The sequence below is a fragment of the Artibeus jamaicensis genome, unplaced genomic scaffold (assembly GCF_021234435.1).
Source record: "Artibeus jamaicensis isolate MK-2021 breed Jamaican fruit bat unplaced genomic scaffold, CSHL_Jam_final contig_718, whole genome shotgun sequence".
NCBI lineage: Eukaryota > Metazoa > Chordata > Mammalia > Chiroptera > Phyllostomidae > Artibeus > Artibeus jamaicensis.
In genome coordinates this window covers 4,048,559-4,069,919 of record NW_026521936.1, presented here as the reverse complement: position 1 = coordinate 4,069,919, position 21,361 = coordinate 4,048,559, and the positions used below count along the sequence as shown (strand labels likewise).

Sequence of the window (21,361 nt, the reverse complement as noted above, 5' to 3'; positions counted from 1 at the left end):
CGGGTGTTCTGGTCTGGGCGGCTTTCTCGGCCCCTGTTTTTCTTTGCTAGTTGTGTTGATTTGTTCACCAGTCTTGCTGTGTGATGTGCATTCACTCGGTGATCAATTCCAATTAAAATCTAATAAGAGAAGTAGAAATCAGCCATTTTAGGATGTGAACCTCCTTGTTAGATTTATTTTTAAAAATCAGAGCCCTGCCTATTTCCAGTATTTGGGCTTAGTCTTGCTCTCTCACCTTTGTTATTTTTATGAGTTGACTTCTCTTTCAGGTCCTCTGGAATTAGCTCTCTTTACACTTCTCTTTAGTGAGACTGTTTGAGCGACTGCAGTCAGTTCTCATAGTGCTGAGTTTCCCTACCGACTTGCAGTGAAACCTTAAAGTTTTAAAGCTGTCAATTCTAGATTAGCCGTGTTTTGTGGGGAGAGGAGACCAGGATGGAGGTAGAAAGGAGGCATGTAAAGTTTTTTTTTTTTTTTCCAAATAGGTACCAGAATCAGGGTAGGTTAGGTTGAATCATATGAAACAGTCTTTTTTTTTTTTTTAAGGATAAAGTGGTCAACTATTGGCAATTTCCTGAGGGTCATACTGATTTATTTACTGTTATCAGTTCACACAGGGTGTCCTGACTCGAAGGGTGCCGGAGCGGGCCCATTTCCTGTGGGAAGCTCACCTGCACTGAGGGTGAGCAGCAGTTCAGGGCGGTGACTGGAGCCAGGGCGGGCTCAGGGCCAAGTTTCAGTTTACACTTGTTGCTGAATCATTTTTTTTTCATAGTGTGGCTTTATTTTCACACACATTTTAATTTTGAATTTTCAGACTATGAGAAGGTTTCTCATACTGAATTAAGCAGGTTACAAAACATTTCCGCCCTAACCAGTGTGGCTGATTTGGTTGGACGGCCTTCCACAAAACAAAGGGGTTGCAGGTTCGATTACCGGTCAAGGCACAGGCCCGGGTTGAGGGTTTGGTCCACACTCAGGGAGCCAGTGAGGGGCAACCAATCAATGTTTCTCTCTCACATCAATGTTTCTCTCCCTCTCTTACCTCCTCTGTAAAAATAAATGTATAAAATCTTTTTAAAAACCCATTTATATTTTAAATAAAATACAACTTATTTAGAGTGCTTGTTATTTTGGATTATCTTTACTGTATAGTGTCTCCCCCCAGTTCTACTAACATGGCTAGTAAAACTTCATTTTCTATTTCACTGCCCTATAGTTATCTAAGACTCTAGGTTAAGGAACATTTATCTTAATATACTTTAATTACAATAAGTTACCCCTGGGCATTAGACAAATGCTATTTAGATGAATGTGAGATAATTTTATGCTAATGAATCTAAAAGAGTGCCTAGGACACAGTGAAGTCTTTGACCAGTGGCATTTGAGTGTGATGTGCTCTTTTCTCTGGAAGGATCTGGAACATTTGAAGGAAGCCTGAGGGCTAAAGGTGTCCCCAAAACATTATAAAGTTTGAGACCCAAATGGGAACTGTTTTAAAACTCTCAAATACTGTTCTTTTTCTTCGATATCCTCAGGTGCTCTTCAGATTAGCTCTCAATTTCACAAAGACGAATGTGCTTGATCAACTTATCAGAATCCCCTGATTAGAATATACTTATTTTTGTGTGTTTTAAAATAGATTTACTTGCAGATACATAAACACACACATTTCTGTATGTGAAACTGATCAGATGATATATTTATTATAGAGGGCTACAGTTTTTTCCTCAATTTAGATGCTTCACTGAATGTATAGTGATAATGTGGAACTTGGGGAGTTTGATCACTTTACGTTACTGTAAATCACAGGTATGTCTTTATTGTAAAGGATTTCTTATTCTAAAGGTGCACGTGCTCATTATAAACTCTGACAAAAGGGATGAGTCCCAGCTGAGCTCTGTTCCCTGGAGGTAACCTCTGGGAAATGTCCATGTTTCCTTCCAGATGTTTTTCATTTGTAGATAAGAGATGTGTATGCATCGAAAAAAATACAAACAAGGTAAGTATGTGTTTTGAAAACAAGTGGGATTATGCTGTAAGCACTGTTCTGTAACTTTCTTTTGCTTAACAACATATCTTGTACTTCTTTTCATACACACATCCTGATTAATAATGTTGGTGCAGTTCAGTAATGATCAAAATAGTGAGTTTTCCACTTACTGAATTTTAATTTTTAAAATTACAGTATTATAAAATCATGCTATATAACTGTCAATAAATAGGGATGGCACAAATAGGAAAAGTTGGATTAAAAATATTAAAACTTGTTGCCCTGGCTGGTGTGGCTCAGCTGGTTGGAGTGTCAGCCCATAGCCAAAAGGTTGTGGGTTCGATTACCAGTCAGGGCACATACCTAAGGTTGCAGGTTTGATCCCTGGTCTGGGTGCGTATGGGAGGCAACCAACCGATGCTTCTTTCTCAGATTGATGTTTCTTTCTGTCCCTTTCTCTCTCTCTAAAAGCAATGAAAAAAATGTCCTTGGGTGAAGACTTAAGAAAAAAACAACTAAACTTGCACTCTATGGTTATTTGCAAGGGTGGGGAAGTGTGGTTTCTTTAATGTACACAGTGTGGTGTCTTTTTAAAAAGTTGTGCCTCTTGTCTGTTGTAAACCCCCACTTAAACTTTTGGGGGCCTGTTTATTATATCTCTTTGCTTTAAGGTAACATTGTTTTGTAGTTATTCTTCTGAGAGATGAAGTGTTGTTGTTTTAGGAATACAAAACAGAACTCTGTATTAAATGTGCCTGCTGTAAACTAGAAATCTCGGTTCTACTTACCGGCTTTATGATCTTAGAAGACACTTAGGATCCTGAGTGCTATATTCAGCCTGTACTAGCTTGAGTCACGGAAGTGCCACTTAGTGGCTGTGTGACCTTGACTCTCCACACGCCAGTTTCTCCATCTGCAGAGTGAGGAGGGTGACCATTCTGGTGGGTCCGTGCAAAGCACCGTGTTAGCTGGACTCAGGGCAACTGCTGCAACAGATACACACTGAGATTTGGGGGTTTAGGACATTGACAGTTTATTCTACTGGGACTCAGCTAATGTGCTCTCTGCTGTCTTCACACGATGTCCAGGGTTGCCCTGGGCATGAGGTCCACCTGGCAGGTCAGGGAGAAAGGGGTGCAGGGTTGCATGGGAGGTTGTGGGGCAGGGCCTGGGAGTTGTGAAGGAGGTATTCGTCACCTTTGCCCACATTTCATTGTCGGGAAGTTGACCACATGAAAGGGAAGGTGGGAAATGTAGCCTGGCCACATGTCCAGGGAAGTCAACCACATGAAAGGGAAGCTGGGAAATGTAGCCTGGCCACATGTCCAGGAGGTGTGTTTGGTAAGGACCCAGCCAGCCAGCCTTTGCCATCAGTACTCAGCCTAGACAGTGGTTCTGAAGTCACTTTACCTCTTGGGGTGGGGGTGTCTTGGTTTCCATCTGAACAGGGTTGAAGGGAGGGTAAGGGAACAGTTAATATGTGTTGAGAACTTCTAGGCAGTACTATTCTGGGAGGACTGTGTATTATAACCACATTGACTCATTTAATTTGTACCCAAGCCCTCTGAAGTGAAGACTGTTACTATCTTTTGTCTCTTTTGCAACATCTGAGGCAGCTAAGGCACAGAGTACGTCAACGAGCAGGATTTGAACCCAGGCCACACGAGTGTGCACGCCCTCCCTCCCTCCCTCCCTCTCTGTAGGGTCAAGTTCTGTGGCAGGGGCTGTTCCTGCACCCTGCTGCCTCCCTACTCTGGATTCCCTTTGTCAGCAGAGGCTTTCTTTGCATCGCAGTCATTTTTTTTCAGGTTGCCACCACTCCCACTTGTGGTCTTTTTTCCTTCCCTCCGTCTGTCTTGATCGTAGACTTACAGACACTGTCATCACCCCTCTTCCCTACCCACCTGTTTTCCTGCCTGTCTGCTACACGGGACTCACCCGTGTACAGATGTGCAGAGAGCAGTCCCATGAAACCCGGAGTGCCTGTCACCCAGCTGAGACGATTCTCGACACAGGGCTGGTCTTGCTTCGCTGATACTGTTACCCACTTTTTCTCTCATGTGTTATTTTGAAACAAATTTCAGGCATAATATAGTCTCATTTATAAATATTTGCAAATGCATCTCTTAAAAGTAAAGACTTCTAGGGTTCTTTAAAACCCTAGTACTACCATCATTACCTCAAATATTTAACATCCATAATATCAAATACTCAGTGTTCAGATTAAGTGGGTATATCTCAATTAACAACAACAACAGCAGCCCTCGCTGGTGTGGTTCAGTGGTTGAGTGCTGGCCTGTGAACCAAAGGGTCAGCTGGTTCGATTCCCAGTCAGGGCACAGACCTGGGTTGCAGGTCAGGTCCCCAGTCGGGGGCGCACAAGAGGCAACCACACATTGATTGATATTTCTCTTCCTCTCTTTCTCCCTCCCTTCCCCTCTCTAAAAATAAATAAAAAATTAAAAAAACTTATTAAAAAGAAAAAAGCAACAGTGTGTTTGAATCTAGTTCTGAGTAAAGACCCATGCATTGTGATTAAGTTTCTCTTAATCTGTAGGCTCCTACCCTCCTTTATTACTTGCGATTTATTCGCTGAAGGAACAAGTTTTCCACTGTCTGGATTTTGCTGGCCCGACCCCTAAAGTGTAATACGTTTCTCTGTTGGAGTTGGAGTTATGATCGAATTCAGATTCAATTTTAATTTTCAAGATTGCCTCTAATGCTGTGGCACGTTCTCTTACTCAGAGGCGAACAGAGTCTGGGAACATACCTTTTTGTGAAGCTAGCAGCTGGTGGAGATCAGTGCCCAGATCCAGTGATCGTTCTGGGTTGTGAAACGATGGTACTCAGTCTGTTACTCTTTCCTTCTATGAGCTGGAATACTGTCTGTGTGAAGAAAACCTATCCCGTCCTCACCTGTTCCTTGGTTGTGTGACAGCTCACATAGGAAAGTCGGGGCGTTTGGTCCTCTTCCTCACCAGTTGGCAGTGTGATTAGTTGGTTCATGAGCAGTTCACATGCAATGGATGTATGTTCCTTACTCTTTCCTTCTGTGTCCGTCACTGTAAGAACCGTATCTGGAACTTCGCAGGTGAAGGCCAGGCCCCTGCACGGAGGCATGTGCTGGGCAGCAGACAGCTCAGTGGGGCAGAGGGTTAGTGTGCACGTTTGGGGAGCGCGGAGACGAGGCGCTTGGCTGGAAGGCCAGGAAGGGGCCCCAGGGGTGGTCTGCAGCTGGGTGCTGAAGGTTGACTAGCAGTTTGCTTCTCCTGGAGGTGGCGGAGGTTACTCCTCAGGCTGAGGGGCGGCCAGTGCCAGCACTGAGAAGTGTGTGAGTGTATGAGGAGGGCATCTAGTGCAGTGCGGCTAGACACCCAGCGTGCATGTCATGAGAGGTGGTGTGGGCTTTAAATAGGCTCACCTCGGAAGGCGGTGCAGAGACAGTGAGAGGCGTTACCCTGGGGCTGACACAGAACCTGTTGCATGAAGGTCACTCTGGCAGCACTGTGCACATGACCCCTGGTGCCCTGGTCCTGAGCGGTGTCCACAGAGCCACGCCCCCAGCCACACCCCCCTCCAATGTGCCCTCACCCCACACTCACTGCACAGGCCCCTCCTGGAGCCCTGGCTCTTGTTCTTTTCAGACCTGGGGCTCCAGGCGAGGCTAGAACGCAGCCTGTCTGAGAAAAAGTGGTGACAGCTGGGAAGTCCCCACTGCTGGCACACAGGCACAGCGCTTGTTGGCAGGGTCATAGCAGCCGTGCCCATGCTGACTGTGGACGGGGAAGGAATCCTTAACCACATACATGCCCATTGTGCAGGTGAGCACACACGCAGGGGAAGTTGACGGCTTGCTCAGGTGACACTCCTAGGCAGAGGTGGAGGCCAGGTGGAACCTAAGCTCCCCACCTGCGGAGCTCACCCCACAGCACCCCTGCCCCGCCTTTCTGCCGGGACGGGCCCTTCTCATCACCCAGCACACGCAGCCCTGCCCCAGGTCAGCTTCTTGGACCCCTACCCGCCCAGGCCGTCCGGGCCCTGTCTGACCCTTAGTCTCCTGTCACTGGAGTCTTTGCTAGGGCCCCTGGCTCTATTGCTGCCCAGCGCATGCCACAGTGACAGTCCCCAGTGTAGCTGGTGATTCGATTTGATTATTGAACTCTGTGTGTGTGGTGGTGATGCATTAGCATTTCCGCTCAAGGTGTTTCCCCCACAGGCGCATACGAGGTTTCTTAGGTTTCGTAAGACTGCCAATTCAACTGTGAGTAGGCCGTAAAAATGTTTATATCAGAAAAGTGAGTATGGCTGAATTATAAACGCTCATCTACAAGGGAAAATCAAGGTATTTCAACCCTTCATCTTAGGTCTGCACACACCTAATGGTATTTTTTTCCACAGACATATGTTGTATAAGTGCATTGTACACGTGGAGAAAACATTTAGGAAATAGAAAATGTCGACTGTATAAACATAAAACAAGGTGGTGGTTATGCGGTTTGTATTTTCACACCGAAGGAGGGTTGCATGGAGAGATTTCCACAACAGTAACTGCAGTCCCCCAGGGCTGTAGCTGCTGGGGGGGGGGGGCGGGTTGTGTTGCTCAGGTGAGCGACACCTTTTTGGTCTTTTCTTGTTGGACGAGGAGGGTTTTTCCCTAATCTTTCAGAGTTGGATGCAGTGTCCAGACAAACACCCAGTTAGCTGAACTTTTGTACACTTTATATTTACTCACGACCAATTCCTAAGTGTAATTCCTGGGCCAAAAGGTATATGATTTTAGAGACTTTTAATATTCTCAAACATCATTAAGACATAATTGTATCAATTTATGCTCCTACCAATAATAAATGCCTATGCTTGTTTATTTTCTTGCCAATACTGGGAATTGTGATTTAAAAAAATCTTTGAAAGGGCATTGCAGATCGGCTTGGGAGTTTAAGTACCTACTTGTCCTGCATTCAACTTACAGGTGCGTCACTCACAAATTTCACTGATGAATATAAAAGAGACCTAGTGAAAGTGAAATGACAGGTTCATTGCCAAATAAAACGGCCTGAAAGCCACAGGTAGGGGTGCAGGGGGCAGTGTCGTGGGAACTTTTTGGGAAGGTGGTGCGTTTGGGGGGTGGGATGAGTTCAGGGAGGAGGAGGTGAGTAGAGGACGCTCTGAATAAGGACAGTGAGCAAGGGGCCGGCCAGGATCCCCTGAAGGTGAACCCTTACTGCTTTTCTGAGCTGAAAGCATGGCTGTTACCCAAACGAAGCCTGAGCGGCTTTTGATTTCCCTCCTCTGGAAAGGTTGTCTGTTGCCCCAGAGTAACTCATTTTGTTGGAAAAGGATATTCCTGAGGGGAGAGAGAACCAAAGAGGGGGATGTGGCCGGCTGTTGGAAAGAGACCTGCGAATGCTGACCTTCTGGACTTGGGCCCTGATTTCACCTTGTGGGCATATTACACCTTGCTGCTGTCCTTCAGTGGGGCTCATCTCTGCTCAGATGCTCGGGTGGGTCTGATGGAATTTTGTGCAGGTCCGAGACGCAGGGTTCACGGGACCCTGGGGACGCAGGCAGCAGCCCCAGGGAGAGGGGGCGTGGGCCTTTGAGGGCAGGGGTGCACCGGGTCCATGTGAGGCGCCGCCCAGAAGGCAGTGTGGAGACACACAGGGAAAGGACCAAGCCGATGTTGCTGAACTTGGAGAAGATGTCATAGAGGAACACAGTTTTCTTTCTAAAAGTTATGTAAAATGTAGCTTATGAAAATTGTAAATCGAATCTTATCATTCATGGTGTGTTCAGGCCCCTATCATGGAAATGATGTTGTGTGTTTCTTATGGCATTTGAAGGCCCCTGTTGTGGAACAGAAATCAGAGAAAATGGAAGCAGCACATGTGAGACGTGGGAAGAGGGACGAAAAAGTACTGCAGGGACTCACGTCCTTGGTACTGTTGGCATTGTGGGCACTGCCCCCCCCTCGCCTGTGTGGGGCTGTGCCGTGCCTTGAGGGGTGCTGGGCAGTGTCTGTGGGCTCCACCCACCAGAGGCTGTGAGGCACTGCCAGTTGTGGAGGGTGGGGGACAGGCAGAAATGTCCCCTTCCTGGATGGAGAAGTCCAGCTCTGGTGCACAGACCAGGACCACTAAGCCAGCAGGCCACCGTGTGCTGAGCAGACGACAGTCTTCTGCTGACTCTGACTTGGAAACCCAGCAGCACTGGGACTGACTGTTGAGGCTGCTCCTGTCACAGACTGAGCACCCTTCAGTCCCATTCTTTTCCTGGATCCGCAGAGTGACGGGCTCACTTCCTCCAGTGTGCAGCTGGTTCTGGGGCTCTCGCTGTCAAAAGCTCAGAACCTCTCTGATGGATTTCATTTAAGTTCATCTCAGCACAGCGGTGCTCAAGTCCTTCCCATGTCCTGGGTCCATTTTCCCCGTCCGCACTGATTTGTCCTCTTCTGACTGTGGCTGAGTTTTACCCTCACTTCTGCCTGCTCAAGGCGTTCTCGCTGCCCGAGTGGCATACTCTGCTCCCTCTCCCACAGGCCCACCCGGCTGTGGGAAGTCTTCAGCAATCACAGAGCGATCTCTCTCTCTCAGCTCTCCTGTGGTTTGTGTTCTGTGTACTGGAGACACTCGACTGCTCATTTCCCACGTACACATCTCCTCAGTTGGTGAGTGGCTCTCATTTAGACTTGTGTCTCCACTGGGCATTTGGGGTCACTTTGAAGCAAGTTCTACATATCAAGTGATTAATACATATTTCAGTATTCACCAGTTTCTTTTTTACATGGCTTGTGTGCAGTGTTTTGGGAAAACTGGCCCAACTAAGAGAATGGGAAGATGGAATTCAGAAACCACTCAAGAAGTGGCCCGGGAAGAGGTTTGTTTGGGTTCTGAGGGCCTGGGCCGAGGGGTGGGTGGGCATGGGCAGGGGTGGGGCTGTGGAAGGAAGAGCTCATGAGAGCATTCTTCAAAGAGGGAGAAACTGAGCAACTTTTATATGTTTCATTTTATTTGGTTCCTTGTAAATTTTTTACAAAGCTAAGAGTGAGACTTCTGGCCACCCACTTGCACAAATGATGTTTAAAAGCCATTTCATTCTCTTTTCATTGCTGGCCATATTCTTTGTTTTTCTGTTGAAAATTTTTTTTCTCTTTTGAAAATATGACTGTGTTAGTAATATTTTTAAGACAAATTATTTAATGTTATCCAATAAGTGACATGTTTTAGGTGGCGTAAGGGGCAAATTATACTCCGGCCATAGAACAGTAATACAGTGACTCAATTTTTATTGAGTACGTATGTATAAACATACGTTCATATACATAGGTGTGTAAGGTCTATCTGGAAAAAGTCCAGCCATTGTTCATGAACATAATGAGAACAGTTTGCATGACATCGATGTAACCTGGAAGCCAAGGAGAGTGGACTGGAATGTGCATGAGTAAACAGTGACAACCTCACTGTACTAGTCCGTGGGGACAGTAGACACCATTGCTTGAGCATGAGTACTGTGCGGCTGTCGCATTCAAAATGACTGAGTAGAGCAATGAATCTGCATCAGATTTTGCGTTAAGCTTGAACATTCCTCTGCAGAAACTATTTGGATGATTCAGAAGGCCACAGCTATGGATAACTGGTGATTGGCAGCTTCATCACAACAACGTGCCTGCTCATATGTCACATCTCCTGCAGAGTTTTTTGGCAAAACATCAAATCACCCAGGTGACTCAGCCCCCCTACAGCCCAGATTTGACGCCCCGCGACTCCTGATTTTTCCCAGAATTAAAGTCACCTTTGAAAGGGAAGAGATTTCAGACCATGATGAGATTCAGGAAAATACAATGGGACAGCTGATTGCAATTGGGAAAACTGTGTGAGGTCCCAAGGTGCCTACTGTGAAGGGGACTGAGGCATCGCTGTCCTGTGTGCATTGTTTCTTGTACCTTGTACCTTCTTCAATAAATGTCTCTATTTTTCATATCACATGGCTGGATACCTTCTGGACAGACCTCGTATGTCAACAAATTTTTGAAAAAATGGTCACCAGGATTTTTTGTGTGTGTGTATTATAACCTGAGTAACTGGCACAGACTTTCAGTTTCCGGGTGGCCTTGGCATCGTATGGACTCCGTAATGGTCAGAGGCGGCAGAGGGTGGAAGAGAGGTGCAGGCTTTGATAGCACAGGTGTGTCTTGCTGTTACTGTACGCAAACCCCAGGCACCGCAAACTGTCCCTCCACTTTCCCATGTGATCTGAAGAGCAGCCCTTGGGTGCACCAGCTGTCGGATTCTGGAAGATCTGCTGTGTCCAGCGGGACAAGCAGCAACTCCGGAACTGCCAGAGCATAGGGGATAAAACACTCTCCAGGCAGTTCCCGAGTCAAACCGTCTTTCAGCCCTTCCCTTATTTGTTAATTGTAGATGAATATATGCTCTTTATGGAAAACTCAGGAGGAGCGGAAAGGCCCTTGGCCCTCGGTTTCCCTTTGCACGTCCAGGGGAGACCACTGCTGCCGGTGTGGTGTGTGTTGTCCTGTGTTTTTGCTGTGTGTGTTTGTGTATGCACATCCTGATAAAACTCAAGTGCATCTTTATTCATTCGTGTACACTTTTGACACATCCATGGGATCAAGTGTAGTCTGTAGTGTAGTGTTTCTCATTAAACTGTGTCTTAGAGGTCCTTCTAGATTGTAGTGAATAGAGGCCGAATCATCGAACGGCTGGAGCATACTGTATTTAAATATTCCCTTCAGCTGCCTTTTATACTGTGTGTGCTGCAGTGAATATCCTCGTGTGTGTGTGCCTATAAAATCTGTATTTGCGCACATGGGGTTGGGTAGCCTTCCACACGAGGAACTGATCAGATGGTGTGCGTCTTCATGTTTGGGTGGGTACTGCTGAACCGCCTTCCCACGTGTGCTGCCCCGCCTGCACCCTTGCGGCTCTGCGGTGTGAGTCGTTGTCTCTCTGTGCTCCCAGCACCACTGCATTTTGTCCGTGTCTTTCATTCTCCATTTCACTGTGTGATTTCCCCGGTTCCTCGGTGGGTTGAACACTTCCTCGTTTTATATTTCATCAGTGAATTGCTGCTTTGTATCATGTGCTCTTTTTCTATTCGATTGGTCTCTCAGTTTACTTGTTTCTTTCTTTATGTCCGTGAGTCAGTTTTACTATATTTTTCACTAAAGTGACTCCCAGTAACTGGATTGTTTCATTACGTTTCAACTGTCGCTGCTGCTCAGCACGATGTACGGGGAGGGTGTGGCTGTTCATGTTACTGTGTCACTCTGACAGCCTTACACAACTCTTGTACCTTTTCAGTTGATTGACCAGTATGTTCTAAGTAAATGTGGGCGATGCTGTGTGCCAATGATAACAGTTTTGTCTTATTTCCTTGGGGTCAAAATTTCTTATTTTTTAAATTTACCTTAATGACGTAAAATTCAGTATTCTGTTGCATGACATTCTTTTAAGCTTTGACCCCATGTGAAATTTTGTTTTTGTGCTCAGTGGGGAGCAGAACTATACTTTGCATCTTTAGAATGGTTAGGTAGTTAGTTACCTGAGATCTCATGATCAAATCTGTATTTTTCCTCCTGAGTTAGAGAGCCATTGTCTGTCTCCATTCAGCGACACACACGCTGAGTGCCTGCGTCAGGTCTGGTGCTTCAAGGGGCTGGGAGTGTGGTAGTGAGTAGGCCAGAATTCCACCCCTGCTGGAGGTCTCATTCCCGTCCGATAAGATGACAGGTAACTATGCAGAGGCCTTCAGCGACTGCACAGTCACCGGTCTCTGGGTTCCACTCTGCTGCCGCTGAAACGAACCCCCCACGGACAGCCCCGGTGACAGCCGGGCTCCCCTGGCTTGTCTCCCTTTGCCCAGGGAGCCCAGGCCTGGCCCTGCCTATGGTCCCGTGTCTGATGATGGCTGTTTGTCATACTTTGCCTGGTTTTCTAGTCGTTGATGGCTGGAGGGTAATTTTCAGTCTTCTCACCTCCATGTGGCTCCATGAGTACGAGTCTCCTATATTGTTTTAGGAATTCAAGTAGTTTTAATCCATAAAGTTAATATGGAACATTAAGTCTTCGTGGTCTCTCATTCAGTTCTGCTCCTTCCCCCTTTTCCACACGAAATTTCAAATGATGCTCTTTTGCCCGTTTGACCTGGTGTGTTTTATTGACAGATTTCTGATATTAAATTATACTTGTATTCTGATGTACTCATCTTTTATTTAGCTAGTTTGTTCATATTTTGGGGGCTATATTTGTTAGGGTTTTGGTTCAGGTATTTTTACTTAATTGTTTTGGGGGTAGAGGTGACTTTTTGACAATTGACAGTCACTCATGTATAAAACCAGTTGGACTTTGACCACTTTTAAAAGTTCTTACATCTCCTTCATTGTTTTGTTGCGGAGCGTCCTCTCCAGAGTGACACTTGGTGGGTTTCCTGGTGTCTAACACAGCCTTTCCATTTTTTCTCATTTGCCCATATTTCTTACTTTCTGTTCTTTAAGTGTTTTCAATTAAACATGGAGTCATTCGTAATCTTTACTTTCTAAGTGACGAATAACTTAATGTGCTGAAATCTGAATATTGCTGTGTCAGTTTCTAAGTTTTTTTATATGTAACATGTTTTTTATTGTATGTGTTTTAGTTTTTGGACTCATCTCTATTCCTTACTTTCAAGACATGAAAATGTTTAAGGGCATTAGTTTTTGTTTTTAGATGCATTGGATCACAGAATCTCACTTTACCATGACTCTTGTGTTTACTTCACTGACGTGTTTATAAGTTAAAGTCCATCATGCTTGCAAGGTGGGCGTGATGATCAGGCTCCATGTTTAGGGTTTCCTTCCATGGAGTGATTTACAGGGGTAGTGTCACTTTCTTCGAAATGCATATGCCTGGGCATCACTCCTTTATTCACCGGGTACAGCAGTGTGACCTGGGGTGTGAACTTTGGAAAGAACCTGTTAGGTGACCCAAAGCCAGGACTGCAGAGGTTAGCTCACAGAAGGACGGGGCCAGAAACGTATAGCCAGGGCCTGGCCGGTGCGGCTCAGTGGATTGAGTGCTGGCCTGCGAGCCACAGGGTCGCTGGATTCCTGGTTGGGGCACATGCCTGGGTTGCCGGCCAGGTTCCTGGTTTGGGGCATGGGAGAGGCAGCGGTGTTTCTCGCCCTCTCCTCCCCTCTGCCTAAAAATAAGACATACATAAATTTAAAAAATCTTTAAAATGTAGAGTTTTTAAAGGGGTGAGACATATTGACAAATATGGAGTCTGGGGCAAATAACATCCCTTTTTTATTACAAAGTCATAGGCACGTCATTCTGTAATGTAACAGTGTCACGCTGAAGCACACTGTGTGACACTTTAGGTGCAGCGCTCACATTAAAACCACATGTTATCACACTCAGGTGATCCCCCTACCAACCATGCTCAGCCAGGCCTCACGGTGGGCGGGGCCTGTGTGTGGATTGGGCCTGCCCTGGCGTGTAGGCAGGAGCACGTCTGGGGTCTGGGTTCGGGGGGCAGGCAACTGTAGAGTGTTAGGGTGCTTCTTAGTCTGGTGAGGCGTCAGAGAAGGCGTCTGCATTGTTGTATTTCGCATCCCTTCGACTGGTGCTCTACATGGAGTTTAATTCTAAGCCTTAACTTTTAACATTTAACTCTCGTGTGTTTATTTCTCTGTAGGCCTCGAAGCAGAGGAAAAGCTACCGTGGAAGATGAGGACAGCATGGATGGGCTGGAGACAACAGAAACAGAAAATATCGTGGAAACAGGTAGCGGTCAAAACCATAAAAACTGTAACAATGTACATGACGTGCACAATTAGCATTTGTCCGGGTACCAAGTTCCGAAATTTCTGGTGCTCAAATAGACCCGTCGTGACAAAGTGAAAAACCTGAGTTTGCCAAAGTGATAAAGCTGAGTTCTCTTTTTTCTCCTACAGAGCTGATTTCGTAGAAGTTATTTCATATCTGTAGAGAAATGTTTGATGAAAGGAAATTAAAACTGGCATATACAGTAATTCCAGGCCACTCGTATGACAGCTCATAGTATATTTCTGGCTTAAGGACCATGTAGTGTTTGTTTAAAGCTTAGTGTGTTATTATGTATGTGAGGAAAAAAAAAACAGTTCTGTTAGTGAATAATACTGTGAAATGCTGGGTGAAGCCAGACCAAACACGTTCTGGTCTGCTGGATGTTGGGCGCTTAAACAAGCTGATGTGCGTTGTGCTATCTGCAAAGGGCAGGCAGACTGGGTTGTCTAGAAGTAGTTTCCAAAATTTACATGAACTTAGCGATTTAATAAGTTGTCAAAGAGATGAGGCTTCATGTGTCCTTCAGAGGCTGTGCGTGTAAGATGACTGGCCATGTGTTAGCAGTGGTTGCGTGGACTTCAGATGCGGTGACAGGCTTTTTCCCTGAAGTTGAATGTCATCTTGTTGATGCTTATAGAGAGTCACACAGTTTCTAGAGAAAAGTTAGAAAGTGCTATATCTTTTAAAGTACAACTCTTGTAAAATGCTTTCGGTGTCAAATGTGTTGCTATTATACAGTACAATTCTCAGAAAGCTTTCAAGTATTCTACCTGATTCTCACCTCCTGTTCCAGCAGGGTCGGTCCGGGTAGGTAGCCTGACAGGAGGGGAGCTTGGAGGCTCAGAATTCTGCGGGTCACCTTGTGGTGCACATTTATCACATTACTTTAAATTCCAATTTATATAAATTCTCCACTAGTTCCTTTTCATATGATTTTTCCCCGCTGTGTCTAATTTTTTTGTTACTTCCTGGTGAAAGTCTCTGAAGCTTTAAGTGACGTTTTTCAACATGATGATGACAAAGTCTCGTCAAGGCAATGCCTTCAGGCTGGGCCACAGGTCCCTCCGGCCGTACTTCTCGAGGGCCCCCTGCGTTCTCTGGAGACTTAGCGCCTGCCTTCCAATGCTCTTCCCCTGTTGCCACTTTGAATGACCTGTTCACTATCCAGGCCTCCTAGCTCCTCGATTTTCTCAAAAATCTTATTCTCCAACCCACCTCAGCCACTTCTTCTTGTGGTCACGTTTTAGCTTTTGTCATTGAGTCACTCGCTAGGACAATTGCTGCTTCACTCCCAATGTCTGACTGATGGGGCTGTCACACTCCTTTGCTAGCTTAGGTCCTCTGACTCGTCCCTGTAGCCGCTCTCCTCGCACCCCCACTCCTCGCACCCCCACTCCTTTGCCCTTCCCCCACTGCTGTGCCTTCGTGACACAGCCACGTTCTGTTTGTTCACATCTGGGAAAACGTAACATTGCTTGACTGGGTCCATCGTAAACCTAGGCCCTCGTGTCTCAGGTGGGTCCTGATTGCTGCCCTCCACTTGTTCCACCTTCACTGGAAGCCTCTCTCACCTCCGCAGTCAGGGCTCATTCTGCCTTTCACTTCTCTCCAGACTTCTAAACCTCCTCCCAGTTTTTCCGTTCTTCAGTCCATGATCTTGCCTATTCAGTGAAAAAAGAATAGAAGCAACTGGGAAAGAAATTGCACATTTACCCACACCGAGGCTTTCCTGCCTGTGTCTCTGCCTGTCCCGTCCACCGTCCCTGCTGTCAGCGCCATCTCTGGCTGACGAAGGCCAGCTCTGGTCTGTGGACTTGGTCCCTTTCCATCTGTTGTGGACTCCGCGCCTCCTGCTTTCCTGGGTGTCACAAATTGTCCTCTCCACGAGTCACTGCTGGGAGCCTCTGAGCACGCCATAGGGCCCTTTGTAGACCCAAGTCACTGCTCTGACCAGGCAGCCCGTTCCGGCTGCCGTGTTGCTGCCTTGCTCATCTTCGTGGCAAAGCCTCCCAAGCATTGCCCACATTCGTGGGAGCCACTTACTTTTGACCACTTTCTTGCACTTCGACTTCAGTCAGGCTCTCTTCCTCCTGCTTGACCAGAACCGCTGCTCTCAGTGTCGCCGGGGACCCCGCAGGGCCACATCGCCTCGGTGGTCAGGATTGTTCCCTGAAGCTCAGCCCGGTGGGGTGGGGGCTCCTTTTAAAAATCAAAAAGAAATAGGAAACAACTTTCAGGACACCCCATTCTCATGTTATCTTCCTGCCTCACTGGTCTCTCTTCATTTTCCTTGGCTCATTCTCTCATACATAGGTGGTCTCTTTCAGTTTAGTGACTTTACATATGACCCGCGTGTGGTGGACTCTAAGATGTTACAACACCAGCTCTGTTTGTGCTGTGAACACACTCTGTATCTTCAGCGTCCTTCTCAGCGTTGCTCGTGCGTGCAGCGAGCTCCCAGGTTCATGTGGCCTCTGTGGGGTTGTTTATCGTTGCCTTGAGACCGCCCCTCTCCCAGTGTGGCCACTGCAGCGCGTGCCACTGGGCACTGTTCGTGCTCAATCGCAGTCATGCATCACGTAATGGTGCGTCCACCAGCTACAGACACAGAAACAGAGGCCCTGTGAGGTTGTAATGAGTTAGGAAACCCCTGTCACTTAGTGGGGCTGCAGCCGTCATAACGTCACAGCACACACATCACTCATACATTTGCGCTGGTGCTGCTGAGAACCGGCCTGCTGTGCTGCTGGTCGGTAAAGGACACTCACACGGTTACGGTGGTTGGCTGTGCCGTACAGGTCTGTGTGTGTGCCCTCTGTGACGGCCGCACGATGACGAAGGTGTCCAAGGACACACCTGCGGCGTTCAGTGGCAACGACGACTGTGTGGAGCCCACCGGAAAGCCCTGTGGGCTTTACCTTCACAGTGTATCCTCAGTCTAACACTTTCACTTGCTCCACTGCTGTCCCTCTAGAACTGGCCACTGCCTGCCACTCACGTGGGCGGCTGCATGAAGGACTTCCAGACTGTTCTCTCCGAATTCACTTTGCTCCAGTCTAGTCTTGTTCTTCACATAATCGCCAGCGTGATCTTTTCAGACCCACAGTGAGAGTCCTCCACTTCCCTTTGTCAGCCATCCAAAGCCTCCAGTGGCTCTTAAAATAAAACCGAAGTCCCTACCCTGGTTCTCAAGCTCTGCGGCCCACCCGACCCTGGCTGCCTGACCATCCACGTCTTCAGCCCCTTCCCTGGCTCCTGGGCGCCAGCCCCACCGGCCTTCTTGCTCACTCCTGGAAGCACCAGACATACTCATTCTTGGGCAGTGGCCTGCTGGTCTTCTTTGCTTGGAACAGCATCACAAAACTGACATTCTGAAATGTTCATGTTTTCTTACCAGAGGAGCAGTAAGCCCCACCAGTAAACTATTTTCTCACACTCTCTCCTATGAGTTGTCCAGACAAATGAGTTCTGTGCAAGGCTTTACCAGGAGCAGGATGACATATTTCTCATCTTAGCTTCATGTATTAAAGTTAGAGAAAGCCATGTGTGTCAGTCTTTGTCCCTGGAGAGACTTCTGTCCAGTCCTTGCAGTGAGCACATACGACACAGAAGGATAAAGAGCAGTCGTCAGAGCCACCAACCTGCACATGACCCGTTGGAGGAAAGAGTTCCGTAAACTTGCGGTCACTTCTGGAGCAAGTTTACGGTCAGGTCACTCACGTTAGCTGCAAGGCTGCAGTTGCTCTGTGGGGGTCTTGAGGCGCCCTGCAGGTCAGCGTGCTGCATTTGCTCTGTGGGCGCCTTGAGGTGCCCTGTGGGTCAGCGGTGCCCTGCTGGTCAGCGTGCTGCAGTTGGCTGCTGAGAAAGTCCTGTCCTCCTGCTGGAGGCGGTGGCTGTCATCAGTCTCTGCATTTTCCTTCATGAATGAAATCAACTTGAATGAAGTGCTAGTTACTCCAGGAGAGGAATTCCACTTCTCTTTGAGAATCATTATATAATCAAGGCTTCGTAAACTTGTTTTAGTTAATTGGAATTGGTTAATTATATCTCAGCCAATTATAATTAAGTTTTTTTTAACTGTTTCAGTTGTTGTGGTGTGGCTAGTGGGAGCCCCTCACGGCTGCTTCTCAGGCCTTTTTTAGTGTCATCTCAAAATGTTTCAAAGGCCGTCGCTCTTTGGAAACTGCGTTTTCAGGCCACTCTCTCATTTCTTTTTACCTCAAGATGCTGAAATCAACTGCTCTGTAAGGACTCCTAGTTTGTTTTTTTTTAGTGGAGAAAAGAGTATTAGAGATAAAAATCTAAGGTCTGGGATGAATATCATGTTGTTTTTGTTGAGAATTAATCATGTCATTTCATTTTAGTGACATACTAGTAAATACACAGATGTGAGAGTGTGTTCACATGCTTATAAATACCTGTTCACACTGATACTTTCAGTTTACCTTTAGCCTAATTTCTAAAAAAGATTTTATCTTTAGAGAGAGGGGAAAGGAGGGAGAAAGAGAGGGGAGAAACATCAGTGTGTGGTTTCAGCCTCTCGACTGCCCCCTACTGGAGACCTGAGCCCAGGCATGTGCCCCGACTGGGAATAGAACTGATGACCTTTCATTTTGCTGGACAGCGCCCAACCCGCTGACCCACAGCAGCCAGGGTGGAGATTGCTTGTATACCTCCGGCCCCCCTACACGCATAGCTTCCCCAGTTGGCAGCACCCCCACCCATACAGTGCCGCTGTCACAGTGGAAACTCTGTCGGCACATCATTACCCCCCCTCGGCCTAGAGTTCATATGGTTCACTCTTGGTGGTGTGTGTGGAAAGGTGTGCGATGACATGCAACCGTCGTCAGAGCACCGACCACACAGAGTCATTTCACTGTGCCCAGACCCTCTGCTCTGCCCCCTAATCCCGTCCTCTTCTCTAACCCCTGCAGGCCCTGACTGTTTTCCCGTCCTCACAGTTCAGCCGTTTACAGAATGCTGTAAGCTGTAATCATACAGTGTGCAGCCTCTTCACATTGGCTCCCCTCACTTAGTGATGTGCACTTAAGGTTATTTTCTCGGCTTGCTGCTTGTTTCTGTTTATCGACAAGTGGCCTTCTATTGTATGTATGTACAGCATCTTGTTTATCCGTCACCTACCGAAGGGCATCTTGGTTGCTCCCAAGCTCTGGCCATCAGAAATCGAAGCTGCTGCAAACATCTGTGTGTCGGTTTTTGTGCAGACACGAGTTTTCACTTACTTTGGGTGAATAACAAGGGGCACGATTGCTGGTCATGTGACAGGAACATGTTTGGTTTTGTAAGAAACTGCAGAGCTGTCTCCAAAATGTCGGTACCAGTTTGCACCCCACCAGCAATGAATGAGGGTTCTGTCACTCCTCACCGGCATTTGCAGGTCTCGCTGTGTTCTGGGTTTGGCCCTTGCAGTGGGGGTGTGGAGGTATCTTGCCTTGTAATTCACATTCCCTGTTAATGGATGAGGTAGAACATCTCTTCATGTGCTTATTTTTCGTCTGTGTGTCTCCTCTGCTGAGGTGTGTGTTAAAAGTCCGTGGTCCATTTTTAAATCAGGTTGTTTTTTTACTGTTGATTTTTTTAAAGATTATTTATTTATTTATTTGTCTTTAGAGGGGAAGGGAAGGAGAGAGGGAGAGAAATATCAATATATGGTTGCCTCTCTTGTGTCCCCTGCTGGGAACTGGCCTGCAACCCAGGCATGTGCCCTAACTGGGAATCGAACTGCGATCCTCTGGTTCACAGGCCCGCGTACAATCCACTGAGCTATACCAGCTAGGGCTTGACCCTTATATTTTAACCTGTGTGTCCTGAAACCTTCTAGAAGCTTACTAGTTCCGGGAGGGTTGTCTTTGGTCAGTTCTTTTGGATTTCTACATCAATGATCAGGACATCTACAAAGACAGTTTTCTTTCTTTCTTCCTAATCAGTATGCCTTTTATTTCCTCTTCCGGACTTGCTCTAGTAGCTAGAACTTCCCGTACAATAGTGAAAAGGAGTATTGCATCATCCTTCCTTGTTCCTGATCTTCGTAGGAAAGCACCCAGTTTTTCATCGTTAGAGCAGATTCCATCCCGTCAGGGCACATGTAGGAACCAACCAGGGAGTGAATAAACAAGTGGAGCCACAGATCCCTGTGTCTGTTTTTCTCTCTCCTTCTCCCTCCCTCCCTCCCCGCTTCTCTCTAAAATCAGTCAGTAAATAAAATATTTAAAAGTACGATGTTAGCTGTAGCGATTTTCTTGTAGCAGTTCTTTATCAAGTTGTTGAGGTTTCCCTTTATTCCTAGTTTACTGACAGGTTTTTCAATTTTTTAAATCATAAATAAGTTTTGGATTTTATCAGATGTTTTTTCTGCATATGTTGATATGATCTCGTGATTTTTCCTTTTTTAGCCTGTTGATGCAATGGGTTACATTAATTGATTTCAAATGTTGAACCAGCCTTGCATACCTGAGATAAATCCCACTTGGTTGGGGTGTATCATTTTTTTTAGACATTGTTGGATTTGATTTGCTAATATTTTGTTGAGGATTTTTGCATCTGTGTTTATGAGAGATACTGGTCTGTAGGTTTTTGGATTTTTTGGTTTGTTTTTGTGTTAAGTCTTTGTCTCTTTTTTTGTGTTAGGGTAATACTGGCCTCACAGGATGAGTTGGGAAGTGTTCATCTGAGTTATGCCCCAGAAGACATTGTGGAGAATTGTAATATCTTCCCAGTGAACCCATTTAGGCTTGGTGCTTTCTGTATTGGAAGGTTATGTATTATTGATAGAATTTATTTAACAGAATAATGTTATTCAGATTGTGTCTTTCTTGTAATGAGTGTTGGCAAATTACATCTTGTAAGAAATTGGTTCTTTCCATTTAGGTTATCAAGTTTATGGGCATAGAATTGTTCATGTTATTTCTTTATTATTCTTTAAATGTCCTTAGAATCTGTAGTGATGCCCCGTTTTTACTTTGTGATATTAGTAATTTATGTCCTCTCTGTCTCTCTCTTTTTTGTTAAGTTGGCTAGAGGTGTATTGATTTTTATTGATCTTTTCAAAGAACAAGCTTTTGGTTTTATTGAAGTTTCTCTCTGTTTCCTATTTTCAGTAATTTTTGTCTCTAATTTTTATCATGTATTTTGTTTGCTTACTTTGGGTTTAATTTGCTCTTTTTCTCGTTTCCTGGGGTGGAAGCTTGACTGATTGATTCTAAGTCTTCTTTTCTAATAATACATTCAATGCTACACATTTCCCTCAAAGCTCTGCTTTCACTACATCCCACAAAGTTTGATAAGTTGTATTCTCATTACTATTTAGTTTAAAATGTTTCAAATCTCTTGAAATTTTTTTTTTGATCCATGTGTTATTTAGAAGGTTGTTCTTTAACCTCCACATATTTTGGAATTTTCTAGTTACTGATTTCTAGTTTAATTCCATTGTGGTCTAAGGTTCGTGTGATTTCTATTATTTTAAGTGTGTTCTGTGGCCCAGGATGTGGTCCCTTGGTGGCCGTAGTGTGGGAGCTGGAGAGGAGCC

The 21,361-nt window shown here is 46.0% G+C and overlaps 1 protein-coding gene across 16 annotated transcripts in view; it reads left to right on the top strand.

Annotated features, from left to right (window-relative positions):
• The window catches only part of KMT2C (lysine methyltransferase 2C), a 206,999-nt gene that overhangs the window by 41,436 nt on the left and 144,202 nt on the right, over positions 1 to 21,361 (top strand). For all 16 annotated transcript variants that reach the window (XM_053671829.1, XM_053671828.1, XM_053671827.1 and 13 more), the window contains one exon: positions 13,685 to 13,773. In XM_053671829.1, the coding sequence (XP_053527804.1) occupies positions 13,685 to 13,773 (89 nt within the window). The remainder of the gene's footprint in view (positions 1 to 13,684; positions 13,774 to 21,361) is intronic.